At 48.1% G+C, this 20,363-nt stretch overlaps 1 protein-coding gene across 4 annotated transcripts in view; it reads left to right on the top strand.

Annotated features, from left to right (window-relative positions):
* The window catches only part of rasa3 (RAS p21 protein activator 3), a 264,967-nt gene that overhangs the window by 115,649 nt on the left and 128,955 nt on the right, over positions 1–20,363 (top strand). For all 4 annotated transcript variants that reach the window (XM_070891793.1, XM_070891796.1, XM_070891795.1 and 1 more), the window contains one exon: positions 4,077–4,180. In XM_070891793.1, the coding sequence (XP_070747894.1) occupies positions 4,077–4,180 (104 nt within the window). The remainder of the gene's footprint in view (positions 1–4,076; positions 4,181–20,363) is intronic.

Genomic DNA, 20,363 nt, shown 5'->3' on the forward strand with positions numbered 1-20,363 from the left:
TTTAAATTACACAAGCGATAATAAGATTGTTTTTAAATTCTGAAGCTGTGTCTGATCCCAGCGGTGATCACGTGCTGTCCCTGGATTCAGACTGGACCTTGCGGTGAATGCTAATGAAATGTGTCACATGACATCAAATTGATGCCAGCTGCTGAGCTACACACAGCCTCATTCTAGCATTCAACCATGTAACAAATATTTCCTAAATATGTTCATCCCTCACCCCTTCCCTCAAAATATCCAACACTTGAATGCCCGTTCTGTCAGTTGTAGGATCAATCTTAACAGTACAGGGAGAAATTGTACTCTGGATTTATGTCCTTCCATCCTAAACAGCTGAAGCATCCCTCCGGCACTGTGCTGTATGGTGGTGTTTATCAGCAGTGTTTGTGAACTTGACCCCCTCTTTTTTAAAGGCAGATCTTTTCCTACATAATAAACATAAGAATATAAGAAATAAGAGTAGGAGTATGCCATTTGGCCCCTTGAGCTTGCTCCTTCATTCAATAAGATCATGGTTGATCTGATCTTGGTCTCAACTCCACTTCCCTGCCCGCTCCCCATAACCCTCGATTCTCCTGTAATTCAAAAATCTGTCTATCTTCACCTTAAATATATTCAATGACCCACCCTCCACAGCTCTCTGGGGTAGAGAATTCCAAAGATTCACGACCCTCTGGAGAAGCAATTCCTCCTCATCTCCATTTTAAATGGGCGGCCCCTTATTCTGAAACTATGCCCCCTAGTTCTAGAGTCCCCCACCAGGGGAAACATCCTCTCAGCATCTGCCCTATCAAGCCCCCTCAGAATCCTATATGTTTCAATAAGAACACCGCTCATTCTTCTTAAGCTGCACAGCGAAGTTTAAGACTGTGAGTCATAAGGTTGATGTGCTCCAGTACAATTTTTCAAAATTATTATTCAATGAAAACATATATGGAAATAAAATTGAACATTTGTCAATTTTTGTCACCAAATTTTGACACCGCTCCTCATTTGAGTTTCCTTAAAATATGCCTCTTCGGCCAGCTTTTGCTCGCCAACAATGTTCCCTGTGAGCTGCGCTTTGTTCTGCGAGCCGTGTTTCTATTAATGCGCGGTCCCTTTACATTTCTCCCCAAGCGCGGTATTTACCATGTAAAAGCGGGTGAGCGGCCTGCGTAGGATGTTTCAGAGTATTCCGTGGCCGCGTGCAAACTTTAGTGTAACATTGATGGTCACCTGTCCTAATATCTCCTTATAAGAACATAAGAAATAGGATCAGGAGTAGGCCATATGGCCCCTCGAGCCTGCTCCGCCATTCAATACGATCATGGCTGATCCGATCATGGACTCAGGTCCACCTCCCTGCCCACTCCCCATAACCCCTTATTCCCTTATCTAGTTCTAGTCTCCCCTATCAGTAGAAACATCCTCTCTGCATCCACCCTGTCAAGCCCCCTCATGATCTTATACATTTCGATAAGATCACCTCTTGTTCTTCTGAATTCCAATGAGTAGAGGCCCAACCTCCTCAACCTTTCGTCATAAGACAACCCCCTCATCTCCGCAATCAACCTTGTGAACCTTCTCTGAACTGCCTCCAAAGCAAGTATATCCTTACATAAATGTGGAAACCAAAACAGCACACTGTATTCCAGGTGTGGCCTCACCAATACCCTGTACAACTGTAGCAAGACTTCCCTGCTTTTTTTCTGCCAAAGTGCATGACCTCACATTTTCCAACATTATCCTCCATCTGCCAAATTTTTGCCCACTCACTTAGCCTGTCTATGTCCTTTTACAGATTTTTTGTGTCCTCCTCACACATTGCTTTTCCTCCCATCTTTGTATCGTCAGCAAACTTGGCTACGTTATTCAGTCCCTTCTTCCAAGTCGTTAATATAGATTGTAAATAGTTGGGGTCCCAGCACTGATCCCTGCGGCACCCCATTAGTTACTGATTGCCAACCCGAGAATGAACCATTTATCCCAGCTCTGTTTTCTGTTAGTTAGCCAATCCTCTATCCATGCTAATATATTACCCTCAACCCCATGAACTTTTATCTTGTGCAGTAACCTTTTATGTGGCATCTTGTCGAATGCCTTCTGGAAGTCCAAATACACCACACCCACTGGCTCCCCTTTATCCACCCTGTTCGTTACATCCTCAAAGAATTCCAGCAAATTTATCAAATATGACTTCCCCCTTCATAAATCCATGCTGACTCTGCCTTACTGAATTATGTTTTTCAAATGTCCTGCTACTGCTTCTTTAATAATGGACTCCAACATTTTCCCAACCACAGATGTTAGGCTAACTGGTCTATAGTTTCCTGCTTTTTGTCTGCCTCCTTTTTTAAATTGGGGCATTACATTTGCAGTTTTCCAATCTACTGGGACCTCCCCAGAATCCAGGGAATTTTAGTAAATTACAACCAATGCATTCACAATCCCTGTCGCTACTTCTCTTAAGACCCTAGGATGCAAGCCATCAGGTCCAGGGGATTTATCTGCCTTTAGTCCCATTATCTTACTGAGTACCACCTCCTTAGTGACTGTGATTGTGTTAAATTTCTCCCCCCCCTATAGCCCCTTGACTATCCACTGTCGGAATATTATGTGGCTTGGTGACCTTGGACTGGTGTAAAAACCCAACTGGTTCACTGATGCCCTTTAGGGAAGAAAACTTGCTGTCTTTACCTGGTCTGGACCTACACATTACTCCAGTCCCACCCCAACCTGGTTGACTCTTAACTACCCTCTGAAGTGGTCTAGCAAGCCGCTCAGTTGTATCTAAACCGGTACCAGTCTTCTCAGGGCATCTAAGGATTGGCAATAAATGTTGTCCTTGCCTGCGACAACCACATCCCGAGACTGAATACGAATAAGGAGTTGGCAGCCATGAAGCAGGGACTGGTATGCTGGGCTTGATCAATCATTTGACCACAGAGTTTGTTTCATACATCCTTTAGATGAGATGTTAAACCAAGGGCCTGTCTGCTTTCTCAGGTGATGGTTAAAAATCCCATGGCCACTATTTCAAAGAAGAACAGGGGAGCTCTCCCCGGTGACTTGGGGCCAATATTTATCCCTCAACCAACACATGAAAGCAGATTATCTGGTCATTATCACATTGCTGTTTGTGGGAGCTTGCTGTGCACACTTCCTACATTACAACAGTGTCTACGCTCCAAAAAGTACTTCACTGGCTGTAAAGCACTTTGGGACGTCCGGTGGTCATGAAAGGCGATGTAGAAATGCAAGTTCTTTTGTTCTTTCAGGGGGTGGGTTTTGTGGGGTGGAATGACCTGTTTCTCATCACTCACTTTCCTTGTATTGTCGGGATTCCCAGAAAGCGCATTCTGGCTGTTTGTCTCTGCCATGGTGAAATCTGCTGCTTGCACAATTAGGTACTAACTCTGTCAAAGCATGCACTGAACTACCTAAAGGGGCATCTGGGAGTAATTCGGAGTTTAAAGGATCAAACATGGAACATGTACTTTGAAGTTCTCTGAGCTAAGATTATTCCCAGCTGTTGTCCCTTCTATGTTCCAGCGAGTGACCATTTCAAAATTGTTTACCATACTGTTTGCAGTATTATCATTGATACAATTCACTCCAGAGTTCTGTGTAAGCCACCTTTCACTATTATTTTTCTTTTATCCGTTCTCAGTGTGGGCATCACCGGCAAGGTCGGCATTTATTGCCATCCCCAGTTGCCCTAAGTTTGATAAAAAGCGAGTGGCTTGCTGGGCCACTTCAGAGGGCAGTTGTTGTGGGACTGGAGTCACATATAGGCCCAGACTGGGTAAGGACGGCAGATTTCCTTCCCTAAAGAGCATGTTAGTGAACCAATTGAGATTTTACGACAGATAGAGACAAGCTTAACGGCCACTTTTACTGAGACCAGCTTTTAACTTTTTTAAGCTGAATTCTCATTCTCAAACTGCAGTGGGATTTGAACTGTAAGCTATTTGACTGAATACAAACCGAAGGTTTAGTAGTGGAGTGACAATTTAAAAAGAAAAACTAGCTTTTATTTTCTCCAATAGCTGAAAGCAAATAAACTTACAAAGACTTGTCTCTCATTTCAGCCCCTTTTATGGTGAAGACTTCTATTGTGAAATTCCAAGAACTTTTCGCTACCTATCGTTTTATATTTTTGACAGAGATGTCTTTCGGAGGGATTCAATTATTGGTAAGTGCTGATCAGTTATTTCATGTTCGGATTGATCTTCTGTTACTGGCACTTTGCCAAGTGCACAATCTCCTCGCGTTAACTCTTGCTTTACATGTTTTATACTCATTGTGTCTAGAAGGCACCAGCAGACGATTGGTCCATCTCCGGCACAGCACCAAGGAGTCATCAATTACCGACACATGCCAAGAGCCAATCTTGGAAAACTTGTGCCGTGTGATGCATTCCAGGGCAGGAAAGCATTTCTTTAGAGGTGTTCAAAATCATGAGGGGCTCCAGACATAGCAGATAGAGAGAAACTATTCCCATTGGTGGAAAGGTCGAGAACCAGAGGACACAGATTTAAGGTGATTGGCAGAAGAACCAAAGGCGACATGAGGAAAAACTTTTTTACGCAGCAAGTGGTTAGGATCTGGAATGCAATGCCTGAAAGGGTGGTGGAGGCAGACTCAATCGTGGCTTTCAAAAGGGAGTTGGATAAGTACCTGAAAGAAAAAGAATTGCAGGGCTACGGGGAAAGGGCGGAGGAATGGGACTGGCTGAAGTGCTCTTGCAGAGAGCAGCACGGGATCGATGGGCCAAAGGACCTCCTTCTGTGCTGTGTAACCACTCTCTGATTTAGCTGCAGGTCAGAGCTGGAGTTTGAAATCTTGGATTATTCATATCCCTGTCACCACAGCAGTGAGAAAAGTGAATGGGTCTGCTCTTCAGACTGAATCTAACTGAGTTTACCTGCTGCTGCTAGCAGCAGAGAAAGAGAGGGCAGCCTGGGAGGATACAGGACAAGCTCACTGACTCAGCCAGTTACCTGGGCATGGCGGAGAGTGATGTGTGAGGACTTCTGAATGAGGCGCTCGTTGCCCAGTTAAACTGCAGCAACAACCTGCATTTATATAGAGCCTTCAATGTTGGACAATATCCCAAGGCGCTTCACAGGTGCAGTTATCTTGCACTTTCCCTGTTATTTCCATGTTGAAAGCTTGTAGCAGCAGCTTATGTTCTGAATGGCCACATCCAATCCTGCCTGCAGATTCTGAGCTGTCAGCCATGGCTCAGTGGGTAGCACTCTCTCCTCGGAGACAGAAGGTTGTGGGTTCAAGCCCCACTCAGGGACTTGAGCAAAAAATCTAAGCTGACACTGCAGTGCAGTACTGGGGGAGTGTTGGACTGTCGTAGGTACCGTCTCTCGGATGAGACGTTAAACTGAGGCCCCATTTGCTCTCTCAGCTGAATGCAAAAGATCCCATAGCCACTATTTTGAAGAAGAACAGAGAAGTTATCCCCGGTCTCCTGGCCAATATTTATCCCCCCAAAAGAATCACTAAAACAGATTGTCTGGTCAATATCTCATTGCTATTTGTGGGACCTTGCTGTGCACAAATTGGCTGCCGTGTTTGCAACATTACAATGGTACAGAAATATGGCAGCACACAGCAACATCCCACAAGCAGTCAAGTTCATCTGTTTTTAGTTGCGTTGCCTGAGTGATGAACATTGGCCAGGACACCAGGAGAACTTTCTGCATTTCATCGGAAAACAAAATTGCACTGGGAGCTTTAACATCTCATCCGACAGGTGGCCCCTCAGTACTGCTCCTTCGACAGTGCAGCGCTCCCTCAGTATTGACCCATCGACAGTGCAGTGCTCCCTCGGTACTGCCCCTCCGATAGTGCAGTGCTCTCTCAATACTGCCCCTCCAACAGTGCAGTGCTCCCTCAGTATTGACCCATCGACAGTGCAGTGCTCCCTCAGTATTGCCCCTCCGACAGTGCAGTGCTCCCTCAGTACTGCCCCTCCGACAGTGCAGCACTCCCTTAGTACTGATCCTCCGACAGTGCGGCGCTTCCTCAGTGCTGCACTGGGAGTGCCGGCCTGGATTTTGTGCTCAAGTCTCTGGAGCGGGGCTTGAACCCACGACCTTCTGACTCAGAGACGCGAGTGCTGCCCACTGAGCCAGGGCTAATATACCTGGCAGTTACTAATGTCCTGCAATGTGTACCAGATAGGTACCAAATACCAGATGGCTAAGTAAATAAGAACAGTATAGCTCATGACTCAAGTTCTTTTGTTTATATTGTATGACAGACTGGCTAATACAATACATTCTTGTTCTGCCTTGGGGTTCTAGCAGTGTTGTGGTTTGCATGCTGAATGTTATGCTCGGAGCTTGATGCAGCTGCAACTGCTGTAACAAGGCCAGATGTCTCAGAAAGTTCACTCTGGTGGCTGCCGGGAGTGCTGGTGAAATCAAAATGGAACATTTAACAACAGCAAGGTCATTGTAGGCTGTAGCTCATCGTCTTTCCAAAGAGCATCAAGCCACTGCTGTGATGGGCCAATTTGCGCACAGCAAGGTCCCATTAACATTACCAGCACATGTGTTGAACAACCAGATAAACTGTTTTTGGTGGTGTTGGTTGAGGGAGGAATGTTGTCCAGTACTTCCCTGCTCCTCTTCGAATAACGCTTCTCTGAAACGCCCTGGGATGTTTTGCTTTGTTAAAGGCGCTGTATCGATGCAAGTTGTTGTTCTTGAAGAGTGCCTTGGGATTCTTTACATAAGAACATAAGAAATAGGAGCAGGAGTAGGCCACCCTGCTCCTCAAGCCTGCTCTGCCATTTAATAAGATCATGGCTGATCTGATCATGGACTCAGCTCCACTTCCCTGCCCGCTCCCCATAACCCTTTACTCCCTTATCACTCAAAAATCTGTCTATCTCCGCCTTAAATATATACAATGACCCAGCCTCCACAGCTCTCTGGGGCAGAGAATTCCACAGATTTACAACCTTCTGAGAGAAGAAATTCCTCCTCATCTCAGTTTTAAAGGCAGCCCCTTATTCTGAGACTATGTCCCCTAGTTTTAGTTTCCCCTATGAGTAGAAATATCCTCTCTGCATCCACCTTGTTGAGCCCCCTCATTATCTTACAAGTTTCAATAAGATCACCTCTCATTCTTCTGAACTCCAATGTGTGCCAACCTACTCAACCTATCTTCATAAGTCAACCCTCTTGTCTCTGGAATCAACCTAGTGAACCTTCTCTGAACAATCTCCAATGCAAGTATATCCTTCCTTAAATACAGAGACCCACTAGGGTGTGGCCTCACCAATACCCTGTACAATTGTAGCAGGACTTCTCTGCTTTTATACTCTACCCCCCTTGCAATAAAGGCCAACATTCCATTAGCCTTCCTGATTACCTGCTGTACCTGCATACTCACTTTTTGTATTTCATGCACAAGTATCCCCAGGTCCCTCTGCACAGCAACACTTTGCAATTTTTCTCCATGTAAATTATAATTTGCTTTTCTATTTTTACTGTCAAAGTGGATGACCTCACATTTCCCCCATTATACTCCATCTACCAGATTTTTGCCCATTCGTTTAGCCTGCCGATATACTTCTGCAGATTTTTTGTGTCCTCCTCACAATTTGCTTTCCCACCCATCTTTGTATCATCAGCAAACTTGGCTACATTACACTCGGTCCCTTCATCCAAGTCATTAATATAGATTGTAAATAGTTGGGGTCCCAGCACTGATCCCTGTGGCACCCCACTAGTTACTGATTGCCAACCAGAAAATGACCCATTTATCCCGACTCTCTGTTTTCTGTTCGTTAGCCAATCCTCTATCCATGCTAATATATTACCCCCAACCCTGTGAACTTTTATCTTGTGCAGTAACGTTTTATGTGGCAGCTTATCGAATGCCTTCTGGAAGTCCTAATACACCACATCCACTGGTTTCTCTTATCCACCCTGCTCATTACATCCTCAAAGAACTCCAGCAAATTTGTCAAACATTTTACGTCAGTACAGAGGGAACATCATCATCATCATAGGCAGTCTCTCGGTATCGAGGAAGACTTGCTTCCACTCTTAACATGAGTCCTTAGGTGCCTGAACAGTCCAATACGAGAACCACAGACTCTATCACAGGTGGGACAGATAGTCGTTGAGGGAAGGGGTGGGTGGGACAGGTTTGCCGCACGCTCTTTCTGCTGCCGCGCTTGATTTCTGCATGCTCTCGACGACGAGACTCGAGGTGCTCAGCGCCCTCCCGGATGCACTTCCTCCACTTAGGGCGGTCTTTGGCCAGGGACTTCCAGGTGGCAGTAGGGATGCTGCACTTTATCAGGGAGGCTTTGAGGGTGTCCCTGTAATGTTTCCTCTGCCCACCTTTGGCTTATTTGCCGTGAAGGAGTTCCAAGTAGAGCGCTTGCTTTGGGATTCTTGTGTCTGATATGTGAACGATGTGGCCTGCCCAGCGGAGCTGATCAAGTGTGGTCAGTGCTTCAATGCTGGGGATGTTGGCCTGGTCAAGGACGCTAACGTTGGTGCGTCTGTCCTCCCAGGGGATTTGTAGGATCTTGCGGAGACATCATTGGTGGTATTTTTCCAGCGATTTGAGGTGTCTACTGTACATGGTCCATGTTTCTGAGCCATACAGGAGTGCGGGTATTACTACAGCTCTGTAGACCATGAGCTTGGTGGCAAACTGCCTTTACAAACACTCTGACGGAACACTGCACTTTCGGAGGGACAGTACTAAGGGAGCACTGCACTTTCGGAGGGACAGTACTAAGGGAGCGCTGCACTGTCGGAGGACTAGTACTGAGGGAGCATTGCACTGTCGAAGGGGCAGTACTGAGGGAGCGCTGCACTGTCGGAGAGGCAGTACTAAGGGAGCGCTGCACTGTCGGAGGGGTAGTACTGAGGGAGCATTGCACTGACGAAGGGGCAGTACTGAGGGAGCGTTACACAGTCGAAGGGGCAGTACTGACACAGTCGAAGGGGCAGTACTGAGGGCGCATTGCACTGTTGGAGGGGAAGTACTGATGGAGCACTGCACTGTCGGAGGGGCAGTACTGAGGGAGCACAGCGCTGTCAAGGGCAGTACTGAGGGAGTGCCTCACCGTCTGAGGGGCAGTACTGAGGGAGGGCTGCACTGTTGGAGAGGCAGTACTGAGGGAGCGCTGCACGGTCGGAGAGGCAGTACTGAGGGAGAGCTGCACTGTCAGGATGCAGTACTGAGGGAGCACTGCGCTGTCTGGGGAGGGGGCAGTACTGAGTACTATTTGAAGAAGAGCAGGGTGAACTTCTGGTGTCCTGGCTAATTTCCATCCTCAAGTATCATCAGCAAAGAAAAACAGATTTTCGGTTTGTGGGATCTTTCTGTATGCAGTTAGCTGCTGTGCATGCCTACAGAACAACAGTGATTGACTCATATAGTGTGCACATTGGATGTATAGCGCTTTGGGATGTCCTGATGTTTCCTTTCTTTATTGACCTACTTAGCCGAGGGAGTTAATGAGTTTTGTATTGTAGAAATACTGCCATTCTTTCTTGTGATTTGTTTCAGTGGAATGGTTGTTGTGGAAGAGAACTGACATAACCCCAGGCTAACCCAGATTGGCAGCAGTCCCAATTACACTGCTGGGGACATACTGAGTTTAGTTACAAAAGCTGAAAAGGCTGGAAAAATTCAGCAAGTCAGGCAGCATCTTTGGAGAGAGAAACAGAGTTACCATTTGAGGCTGATGACCTTTCGTCAGAACTGAGTTTGGTTATGTCTTAGTCTGCGGAGTGTAGCCAACAGAGTTAAATAAGCAGCATTCCAAGCAAAATGGCAGCACCTCCCAAACCCGCGACTCTACCACACTAGAAGGGCAAAGGTAGCAGGCGCATGAGAGCACCACCACCTCCAAAGATCCCCTCCAAGTTGCACACCATCCTGACTTGGAAGTATATCGCCATTTCTTCTTCATCACTGGGTCTAAAATCCTGGAACTCTCTCCCTAACAGCACCGTGGGGCTACCTTCACCACACGGACTGCAGCGATTCAAGAAGGTGGTTCACCATCACCACCTCTAGGGCAATTAGAAATGGGCAATAAATGCTGGCCTTGCTAGCGACGCCCACATCCCAAGAATGAATTAAAACAAAGACCAGATTTTATTTTTATTTTTGAAACCCCCCCCCATACTGCTGCACCTTTTTAAATTTCACGCCGTCCTTGTTATCTTGCTTTCATATACTCTTAGCGAGTCGGTAACTCTGCTCGGCAACCTACATTGGCTCTCAGTCCGGCAGCACTGCAAATTTAAAATTCTCATCCTCGTCTTCAAATCCCTCCATGGCCTCGCCCTTCCCTATCTCTGTAACCTCCTCCCACCCCACAACCCCCCAAGATGTCAGCGCTCCTCCAATTCTGGCCTCTTACGCATCCCCGATTTTCATCGCTCCACCATTGGCGGCTGTGCCTTCAGCTGCCTGAACCCTAAACTCTTGAATTCCTCCTTAAACCTTTCCGCCTCTCTCTCCTCCTTGAAGATGCTCCTTAAAACCTTCGTCTTGGTCATCAGTCCTAATACCATGCTCGGTGTCAAATTCTGTTTCATAATCGGCCCTATGAAGCACCTTGGGACATTCTACTACATTAAAGACTCTGTATGAATGTAAGTTGTTATTGGTAATACAGGTAAAAGCTTGTTGCTGTTGCCAAGGCTCCCGACACCAATGTTCAGCTTGCTGCAAGATAAGTCCGACACACTTCCACAAGTTCTTCCATGAGCAGCTAATTTTACTCTGGAATCGAGCTGATTGTTCAAGAGAGACTGGAGATGCTGGGATTGTTCTCCTTAGAGCAGGGAAGGTTAAAGGGAGTTTTAATAGAGGTGTTCAAAATAGTGAGGGGTTTTGATGAAGTAAATAAGGAGAAAATGTTTCCAGTGACAGGGGGGTCAGTAACTAGAGGACACAGATTTAAGATAATTGGCAAAAGAACCAGAGGCGACATGGAGAAATATTTTTGACAAAGCAAGTTATGATCTGGAACGCACTGCCTGAAAGGGCGGTGGAAGCAGATTCACTCGTAACTTTCAAAAGGGAATTGAATAATTTGCAAGGCTATGGGGAAAGAGTCGGGGGAGTGAGACTAATTGGATAGCTCTTTCAAAGAAAGACTTGCATTTATATAGCGCCTTTCACAACCTCAGGATGTCCCAAACGCTTTACAGCCAATGAAGTTCTTTTAAAGTGTAGTCACTGTTGTAATGTAGGAAGCACGGCAGGCTCAGGCACGATGGGCTGAATGGTCTCCTTCTGTGCTGTAAGATTCTATGATTCTATGACTAAAATGAACAACACTGTGAAATGGGAATCATAAACAGAAGCTTTGATGAGAGTAGGATTTTGGACTGGAACTTCACTTGGTAACAGACAGTAAAGGTTTTATTTGGAATTGGAATGCTAGTTGCCGGGGAACAGGTGTTCCAGCTGGGGCTGGAAATTGAAAGCAATGTATTGGGAGGGATATCGGATATAGGTCTGTCGTTGTGAGCTGGAGCAGCAGTTTTGAAGCCAGATTCAGAAATCTCAGCATTTTGCGATAGGCTGCAATCAGTTGTCGAACCCTTGATTTATTTATTTATTTTTGGGGGTGGGTTCTACACTACAAAATGCATTTACATTGCACATTAGGATAAGATGGATCTTAAAATAGATCTTCTGCCTTTTGAGGTTGTTCCCACCAATCTGTTTCACTGGCAGCTCATCTCTTCCCTATACGGTGCGTGTTTAAGGTCCATCATCACTCCAACTGGGGTCGCCAGCTCTCCAGGATTGTCCCGGAGTCTCCAGGAATTAAAGGCACTCTGCTACGAGCAAACGCCTCGGGAGGAAATGCACAGAGGCATTGTTGAAATTGTGTATTTTGTTTTAATTTTCGTTAAACACATTTGCTGCTTAATTGTAAAAATATTAGAAATGGGGAAAAGAGGCTGTTTGACCGTGGGGGTGGGGTGGTTGGAGATGGGAGGTCATGTGATGAAACCTCCAGGAATATGTCCAACCAGATTTGGCAACCCCTAAGTCAAACCTTTCAGCAAGTATTTTCTTAAAGGGGAGCTGTTTGAACTTTGCTCAATGCAATCAAAATTGCCCAACTGGGTACAGCATTCATCGCTCAAGTGTTCAAGTGTTGTTCGGAGGCAGGAGACAAGATGAATGGAGGGATGCTGGGGTTGGCATTCTACTCACACCTCTCGTTATCCACTGAGCCATATAGACAGATCTGGTGCAGTCAGAGAAGAGCTGCCTTCACAGGCTGGGCTTCAGTGGGGAGCCTGTACAGCAGTGGAGGCAGTTATAAATTCTTCGCCAGTCCCTCGGGGTCGAGGATGACTTGCTTCCACACTAAAAATGAGTTCTCAAGTGACTGAAGAGTCCGATGCCAGACCTACAGTCTCTGTCACAGGTGGGGCAGACGGTGGTTGGTTGAAGGGATGGGTGGGTGGGGTGCTTGGGTTGTTTTGCGCTCCTTTCGCTGTTATCGCTTGGCCTCCGCTTGCTACCGGCGAAGAGACTCGAGGTGTTCGGCGCCTTCCCGGATGCTTCTCCTCCACTTTGAGCAGTCTTGGGCCAGGGATTCCAAGGTGTCGGTGGGGATGCTGCAATTTTTCAAGGAGGCTTTGAGGGTGTCATTGAAGCATTTCCTCTGCCCACCTGGGGCTCGCTTGCCGTGTTGGCACTCCAAGTAGAGCGCTTGTTTTGGAAGTCTCTTATCGGGCATGCGGACACTATGACCCGTCCATTGGAGCTGATCGAGCGTGGTCAGTGCTTCGATGCTGGGGATGTTGGCCTGAGCGAGAACACTGACGTTGGTGCACCTATCCTGCCAGTGGACTTGCAGGATCTTGCGGAGGCAGCGTTGGTGGTACTTCTCCAGTGTTTTGAGGTGCCTACTGTATGTAGTCCATGTCTCTGAAGCATATAGAAGGGCGGGTATCACTACTGCTCTGTAGACCATGAGCTTGGTGCCGGGTTTGAGGTCCTGGTCTTCAAACACTCTCTTCCTCAGACGACCGAAGATTGCACTGGCACACTGAAGGCGGTGTTGGACTTCGTCATCGATGTCTGCCCTTGTTGACAGTAGGCTCCCGAGGTATGGAAAATGGTCCATGATGTCCAGGGCCTCATCGTGGATTTTGATATTCGGGGGGCAGTGCTGTGCGGCAGGGGCAGTACTGTGTGACGGGGGCAGGTTGGTAGAGGACCTTTGTCTTAAGAATGTTCAGTGTAAGACCCATGCTCTTGTACGCTTCTGTGAAGGTGTTGACAATGATTTGGAGTTCGGCCTCCGAATGTGTGCAGGCGCAAGCGTCGTCTGCGTACTGTAATTCATTGACAGAGCATGGGATGACCTTGGATCTGGACTGGAGGTGACGGAGGTTGAAGAGTTTCCCGTTTGTTCTGTAGATTAGCTCCACTCCAGTGGAGAGCTTACTGAGGGTGAGATGGAGCATTGCAGGAAGGAAAATCGAGAAGAGCGTTGGTGCAGTGACATAGCCTTACTTGACCCCGGTCCGTATGTGGATTGGGTCAATGGTGGATCCGTTGGTAGGATCACGGCTTGCATGTCATCGTGAAGCAGGCAGACGATGGTGAAAAACCTTTGAGGGCAGCCGAACTTGAGGAGGACACTCCATAATCCCTCACAGTTGACGGTGTCGAAGGCCTTTGTGAGGTCAAAGAAGGCCATGTACAGCAGTTGGTGCTGTTCCCTGCATTTCTCTTGAATTTGACGCACGATGAAGATCATGTCCATTGTGCTCCTTAGTGAGCAGAATCCGCATTGCGACTCTGGGAGGAGCTCTTCAGCCACAGAATGAAGGTGATTGAGGAGGATTCGCGATGATTTTCCCTGTGGCAGACAGCAGGGAACTCCTCTGTAATTATCGCAATCGGACTTGTCCCCTTTCTTGAAGATGGTCACGATTAAGGCATCTCTGAGATCCCCTGGCATTCTCTCCTCCTTCCAAATAAGAGAGATGAGTTCATGTATTAGTGCCAGTCGTGCTTCTCCACCATGCTTTAGTTCTTCGGCGAGGATTCCATCTGCTCCTGAGGCCTTGTTCTTCAGTTGTGGGATGGCTTTCTCAACCTCATGCCGGGCTGGGGTAGTGCTGAGGTGGTGGTGGGTAGTATGCTGCAGGATGGAGTCGAGGACACTCGCGTCGAAGACAGAGTCTCGGTCAAGGAGATTTTCGAAGTGCTCCTTCCAGCGGGCACTGACTGCCTCTCTGTCCTTGATGAGCACATCTCCGTTTTTGGCCCACAGTGGAGTAGGGCCTTGGGTGCTTGGGCCATAGGTGGTCTTAACTGCAAGAATCCCCGCACGTCGTGGTTGTCAGTTAGTTGCTGGGTCTCCTGCACTTTTTCCACCCACCATCTGTTCTTTAGGTCACGAGTTTTTAGTTGGATCTTGGCCTCCACATGCCTGTAGAGCTGCTTTCTTACTCTCGAGTTGTGTTGCTGTTTCCAGTTGAAGAATGCCGTGCGCTTGTGGCTTATTCGCTTCTGGAATCTCCTGGTCGTTCTCGTCGAACCAATCTTGGTGTTTTCTGGTCGAGTGACCGAGCGTCTCTTCACAGGTGCAAATTATGGAGGCCTTGAGGGCAGACCAGGCACTGTGGACACTTACTGAGAGTTGCTAGGTTAGCAGTGAGGCGCTGGCTGAATCGGGCTTTCTTAGGAGGGTCTTTTGCGTGCTCCAGCATTGATTTTCCTGTGGCCTTGTTTCTGTTGTCGCTGTTGTTTTGGGGCTACCTTGATGGAGATGACAGAGCGGATTAGGTGATGATCTGTCCAGCAGTCGTCAGCTCCTGTCATGGCGTGGGTGATGCGCACATCCTTGCATTCCCTCGCTCGGACGATGACGTAGTCGAGCAGATGCCAGTGCTTGGAGCGAGGATGGCTTGTACTTGTCTCTCTGATGGAACAAGGTGTTGATCATGACAAGACAATGTTCTAAACATTTCGTCAGGAGGAGGATGCCATTGGAGTTGGTTTTCCCTACCCACTCTCTGCCGATCACACCTCCCCAGAGTTCTGTGTTCTTTCCAAACCTAGCGTTGAAGTCGCCAAGGAGGATCATCTTGTTGCCCGTTGGGCCTCGGGTCAAGGATTGTTCGAGGCTGGAGTTGAATTCCTCTTTGGTCTCGTCTGCAGCTTCCAGTGTTGGGGTTTACAGACTCTAGACCGTTGTGCGCTGGTTCCGGGCTAGGGTGAGCCGAAGGGAGTCTCTGAGAGGGCCAATTATCTCATTTTCTATGGTGACGCCTACCCCATGGAAGCGGTGTTCTTCTTCTGGTTTACCTTTCCAGAAGAAGGTGTAACCACCACCTTGTTCCTTGAGCTGGCCTTCCCCTGTCCACCGGGTCTCGCTTAGGGCGGCGATATCTACATCAATATGTGGAGTTCACGGGCAACAATAGCAGTACGGCGTTCAGGGTTGTCCATGAGGATCCTGACGTTCCAGGTCCCAAACTTCATCTTAAAGTGTGGAATTTGCCTGTGCATGTATTCTTTTAATGGCCGTTGCACACCAGCTACCCCACAGGCTTGACAGAGCAAGGTTTTGGTCCAGTGGCAAGGGGATCCAAGACGACTGGAGACCAGGCTCTGCTGCATGGGCCTAGTACACACAGATAAACATACTCCTACTGTCCTCCTTCCTCCTTCGCACAGGTCCTCTCTCCGAGATTCATAGGATGCAGTGTAATCCTCACAACCTCGCTGTTGGCCCGTGCTGCTCCTTCTCTGCGCCTCTCCTGGGCCCCAACCTCGCCGCTGCTCCAGGCCTCTGGTCCCGACCTCCGCTCCTCTCTGGTCCCGACCTCAGGTCCCAACCGTTATAAATACAACCACAACTTGTATTTATATAGCGCTTTTAACGTAATAAAATGTTCCAAGGTGCTTCACAGGAGTATTTTAAGACAAAAATTTGACACCGAGCCACAAGGAGAAATTAGGGCAGATGATCAAAAGCTTGATCAAAGAGATCGTTTTTGGGAGCATCTTAAAGAAAGAGAGAGAGGTGGAGCAGTTTAGGGAGGGAATTCCAGAGCTTAGGGCCTAGGCAGCTGAAGGCACAGAAATTGGAGATGCTCGAGGGCAAAATTAGAGGAGCGCAGAGATCTCGGGGGGTGGGCTAGAGAAGATTACAGAGATTGGGAGGGGTGAGGCCATGGAGGGATTTGAAAACGAGGATGAGAATTTTGAAATTGAGGCATTGCTTAACCGGGAGCCAATGTAGGTCAGCGAGCACAGGGGTGATGGGTGAGCGGGATTTGGTGCGAGTTAGGACTTGGGCAGCCAAGGTTTGGATGACGTCAAGTTCACATAGGGTAGAATGTGGGAGGCCAGCCAGGAGTGCATTGGAGTAGTCAAGTCTAGAAGTAACAAAGGTTGCAGCAGCAGATGAGCAGAGGTAGGGGCAGAGACAGGCAATGTTATGGAAGTGGAAATAGGTCTTAGTTATGCTGCGGATATGAGGTCAGAAGATCATTTCAGGGTCAAATATTGCGAACAGTGTGGTTCAGTGTGAGCAATTTTGATTGCATTGAGACAAGTTCAAACAGTTACCCTTTAAGAAAATACTCCTGAAAAGTCAGACTTAGGGTTGCCAAATCTGGTTGGGGAGAGGGATGGAGTCAGTGGCTAGGGAACGGAGTTTGTGGCGGGGACCAAAAACAATGGCTTCACTCTTCCCAATATTTATTTGGATAAAATTCCTGCTCATCCAGAACTGGATGTCAGACAAGCAGTCTGACAATTTAAAGATCGTGGAAGAGTTGTTGTCAGAGTACATATGGAAAGTGACGCTGTGTTTCCAGATGATGTCGCCAAGGGTCAATATACAGATGAGAAATAGGAGGGGGCCAAGGATAGACCCTTGGGGGACACCAGAGGTAACGGGAAGAGCGGGAGCGGGAAGAGATGCCATTGCAGGTGATTTTCTGGCTACAATTAGATAGATAAGAATGGAACCAGGCGAGTGCAGTCCCACCCAGCTGGACGACAGTGGAGAGGTGTTGGAGAAGGATAGAGTGTCAAAGGCTGCAAACAAATCGAGAAGGACAAGGAGGGATAGTTTACCTTTGTCACAGTCACAAAGGATGTCATTTGTGACTTTGATGAGAGCCATTTTGATACAGTGGTGGGGCGGAAACCTGATTTAACGGATTCAAACGTGGAGTTGTGGGAAAGATGAGCACGGATTTTGGAGGCGACAACACGTTCAAGGACTTCGGAGAGGAAAGGGAGGTTGGAAATGGGGCAATAGTTTGCAAGGACGGAAGGGTGAAGGGTTGTTTTTTTTAAGGAGAGAGGTGATGACAGCAGATTTGAGGGAGCAGGAGACAGTACCTGAGGAGAGAGAACCGTTAACAATGTTAGCTAACATGTGAGCCAGAAAAGGAAGCTGGGTGGTCAGCAGCTTGATGGGAATGGGATCGAGGGAGCAGGAAGTGGGTCTCATGGACAAGATTACAGTGGAGAGGGCATGAGGGGAGATTGGAGAGAAACTGAGAAAGATGTGAGTTCAGGGCTAGGGCAGGGGGGAAGTTTGGTCCGGCGAGCTTGGGGAAGGAAGGAAGGGACGAGGCAGAGGCAGCTGAATGGATGGTCTCAATCTTAGAGACAAATAAATCCTTGAGCTCATCACGCTTATTGTCGGAGGTGAAGGAGGAGACTGGGGAAAGGGGTTTAAGACGACGACTAGCAGTAGAGAATAGAAGCCAGGGTTTATCTTTGCATTCCATAATGATTCTGGAATAGTGAGCAATTTTGGCAGATGTGAGCAGGATCCAATAGTGCTTTGTGTGGTCCAGCCAGATCTGGTGGTGAATGGCTCAACCAGTCGTCCGCCATATCCATTCAAATCTGCGTCCCTTGGACTTAAAGGAGCGAATGAAGAACGGCCAGGGTGAGAGAGGGTAATTGTTTTTATAGGGACTAGGACATTAAAGGTGCTGGTGAAGGTGTGGTTGAGCAGATTGGTAGCTGCAGAACTGTTGTAGTGAATGGAGGGCCAAAGGCTGGACAGTTGGAATTTTGTAAGTGCAGTTGTAAGAGAGTTGGGAGAGAGTTTTTTTTTCAGGGGCGGACACAGAAGGAAGTAGGGTTGGGGTGGGAGGGGTATGTGGGTGGAGAGCGTTACGAGGAAGTGGTCAGAGATGGCCTTATCTGTGATTGACACGATGAAAGGCCACGAGAGAAAGTATGGTCGAGGAGGTGGCCGTGAATATGGGTTGGGACGTTTACATGGAGGGAGAGATTAAGGAAGGACAGGAGGGCAGTGAACTCAGAGGAGAGAGAGCATGATAAATTGAGATGGAGGTTGAAATCAACGAGGATGAGAAGTCGCTTGGTGCAGAGTCTGAGGGAAGAAAGCAGTGAGGATATTTCGGTGATAACATTTTTATAGTACTTGACTGGGTGGTAGAGAATATGAATTTTAAATGAGAGGTGAGAAGGGTGTAATAAGGGCAGATGCTCGAAGGAGGACAGACCAAGGTGTGATTTGGTGATGAGAGCCACACTGCCACCACGGAGGTCTGGGCGGGGCAAGTGGTGGAAGGTGCAGCCAGACGGGGAGGCTTCATTGATACAGCGCCTTTCACAACTTCAGGATGTCCCAAAGCACTTTACAGCCAATTAAGTGCTTTCTTAAGTGTCATCACAGTTGTAATGTAGGAAATGTGGCAGCTAATTAACGCACAGCAAGCTCCCACAACCAACAATGTGATCATCTGTTTTCGGAATGTTGATTGAGGGATAAATATTGGCCAAGACGCCCATGCTCTTCTTCAAAATAGGGCCATGGGATCAATTACATCCACCTGAAAGAGCAGATGGGGCCTCGGTTTAACGTCACATCTGAAAGACTGCACCTCCAACAGTGCAGCACTCCCTCAGCATTGCACTGGAGTACCCGCCTAGATTTTTGTGCTCAAGTCTCTGGAGTGGGACTTGAACCCACAACCTTCTGACTCCGAGGTGAGAGTGCTGCCCACTGAGAAACGGCTGGCAGTTGTTTTATGTTACAAGCCTGGGGATTAAACGTCACGCGATAGCCAAGGAGGCAAGTCTATGCTTTTGGCTCCTTTTAGGATATTCTCTTTTTTTGTGTGTGAAAACAATAAACCCAATCCACCCCTGCGGATATTTAAATCAGTAATAAAGCAAACTAATGATCCCATGAACTGTTTCGAAACACAGTGTAATTTTTTCCCCATTGAGAAATTGGGATGGTCATTTGTGCATCCTACAGTAGTGGGTGTATGGTGCTGTGCACAGGGGTCTCTGACCGTAATCAGGCACAGACTCTGAATTGAATAGGCACACCGAGCTCTCTCACTTCTCGTTGCTGAGAGTTGTTTTTGTATGTTTTAAATGTTCCAAGTTAACTGTTTATTTAGTAATGAAACTTTAAATGAAACCATTGCCAATCAGATTGTGAAATGTGCTTTTCTGAATTACTAAGTTGGCAACCCCCTGATAAAGTGCCAGCTCATTCCTCAATGTTGGGAGCCACGGGCACATCATTTGGAGAAAGATCACTAGCATACTCTGACTGAACACGTCTAGATTCTGTTCAACCCCTCCACTCCTTCCTACCCTCCCCTCCCCGCCTCCCTCCTTCCTCCCCTCCCCCTTCCTTCCTACTCTACCCTCCCCTCCGCCCTACCTGACTCCTTCCTTCCCTCCCCTTTCTCCCTCCGCCCTCCCTTCCCCACTCCTCCCCTTCCCCGCCTTGCTTCTTCCTCATCTCCCCCTCCTCCACTCTCCCTGCCATCCTCCACCATCCTCCATCCCCTCCCCACTCCTCCCATCCGCCCTCTACCTTCCTCTACCTTCCTCCCCTCCCCCTGCTCCCCCCGCCCTCTCCTCCCCGCCTCTTCCTCCCCTCCCCTCCTCCGCCTTGCTTGTTCCTCCCTTCCCCACTCATCCCTTCCCCACTCATCCCTTCCCCACTCATCCCTTCCCCACTCATCCCTTCCCCACTCATCCCTTCCCCACTCATCCCTTCCCCACTCATCCCTTCCCCACTCATCCCTTCCCCACTCATCCCTTCCCCACTCATCCCTTCCCCACTCATCCCTTCCCCACTCATCCCTTCCCCACTCATCCCTTCCCCACTCATCCCTTCCCCACTCATCCCTTCCCCACTCATCCCTTCCCCACTCATCCCTTCCCCACTCATCCCTTCCCCACTCCTCCCTTCCCCACTCCTCCCTTCCCCACTCCTCCCTTCCCCACTCCTCCCTTCCCCACTCATCCCTTCCCCACTCATCCCTTCCCCACTCATCCCTTCCCCACTCATCCCTTCCCCA

This window comes from Pristiophorus japonicus, chromosome 10, assembly GCF_044704955.1.
Source record: "Pristiophorus japonicus isolate sPriJap1 chromosome 10, sPriJap1.hap1, whole genome shotgun sequence".
NCBI classification, from domain to species: Eukaryota; Metazoa; Chordata; class Chondrichthyes; family Pristiophoridae; genus Pristiophorus; species Pristiophorus japonicus.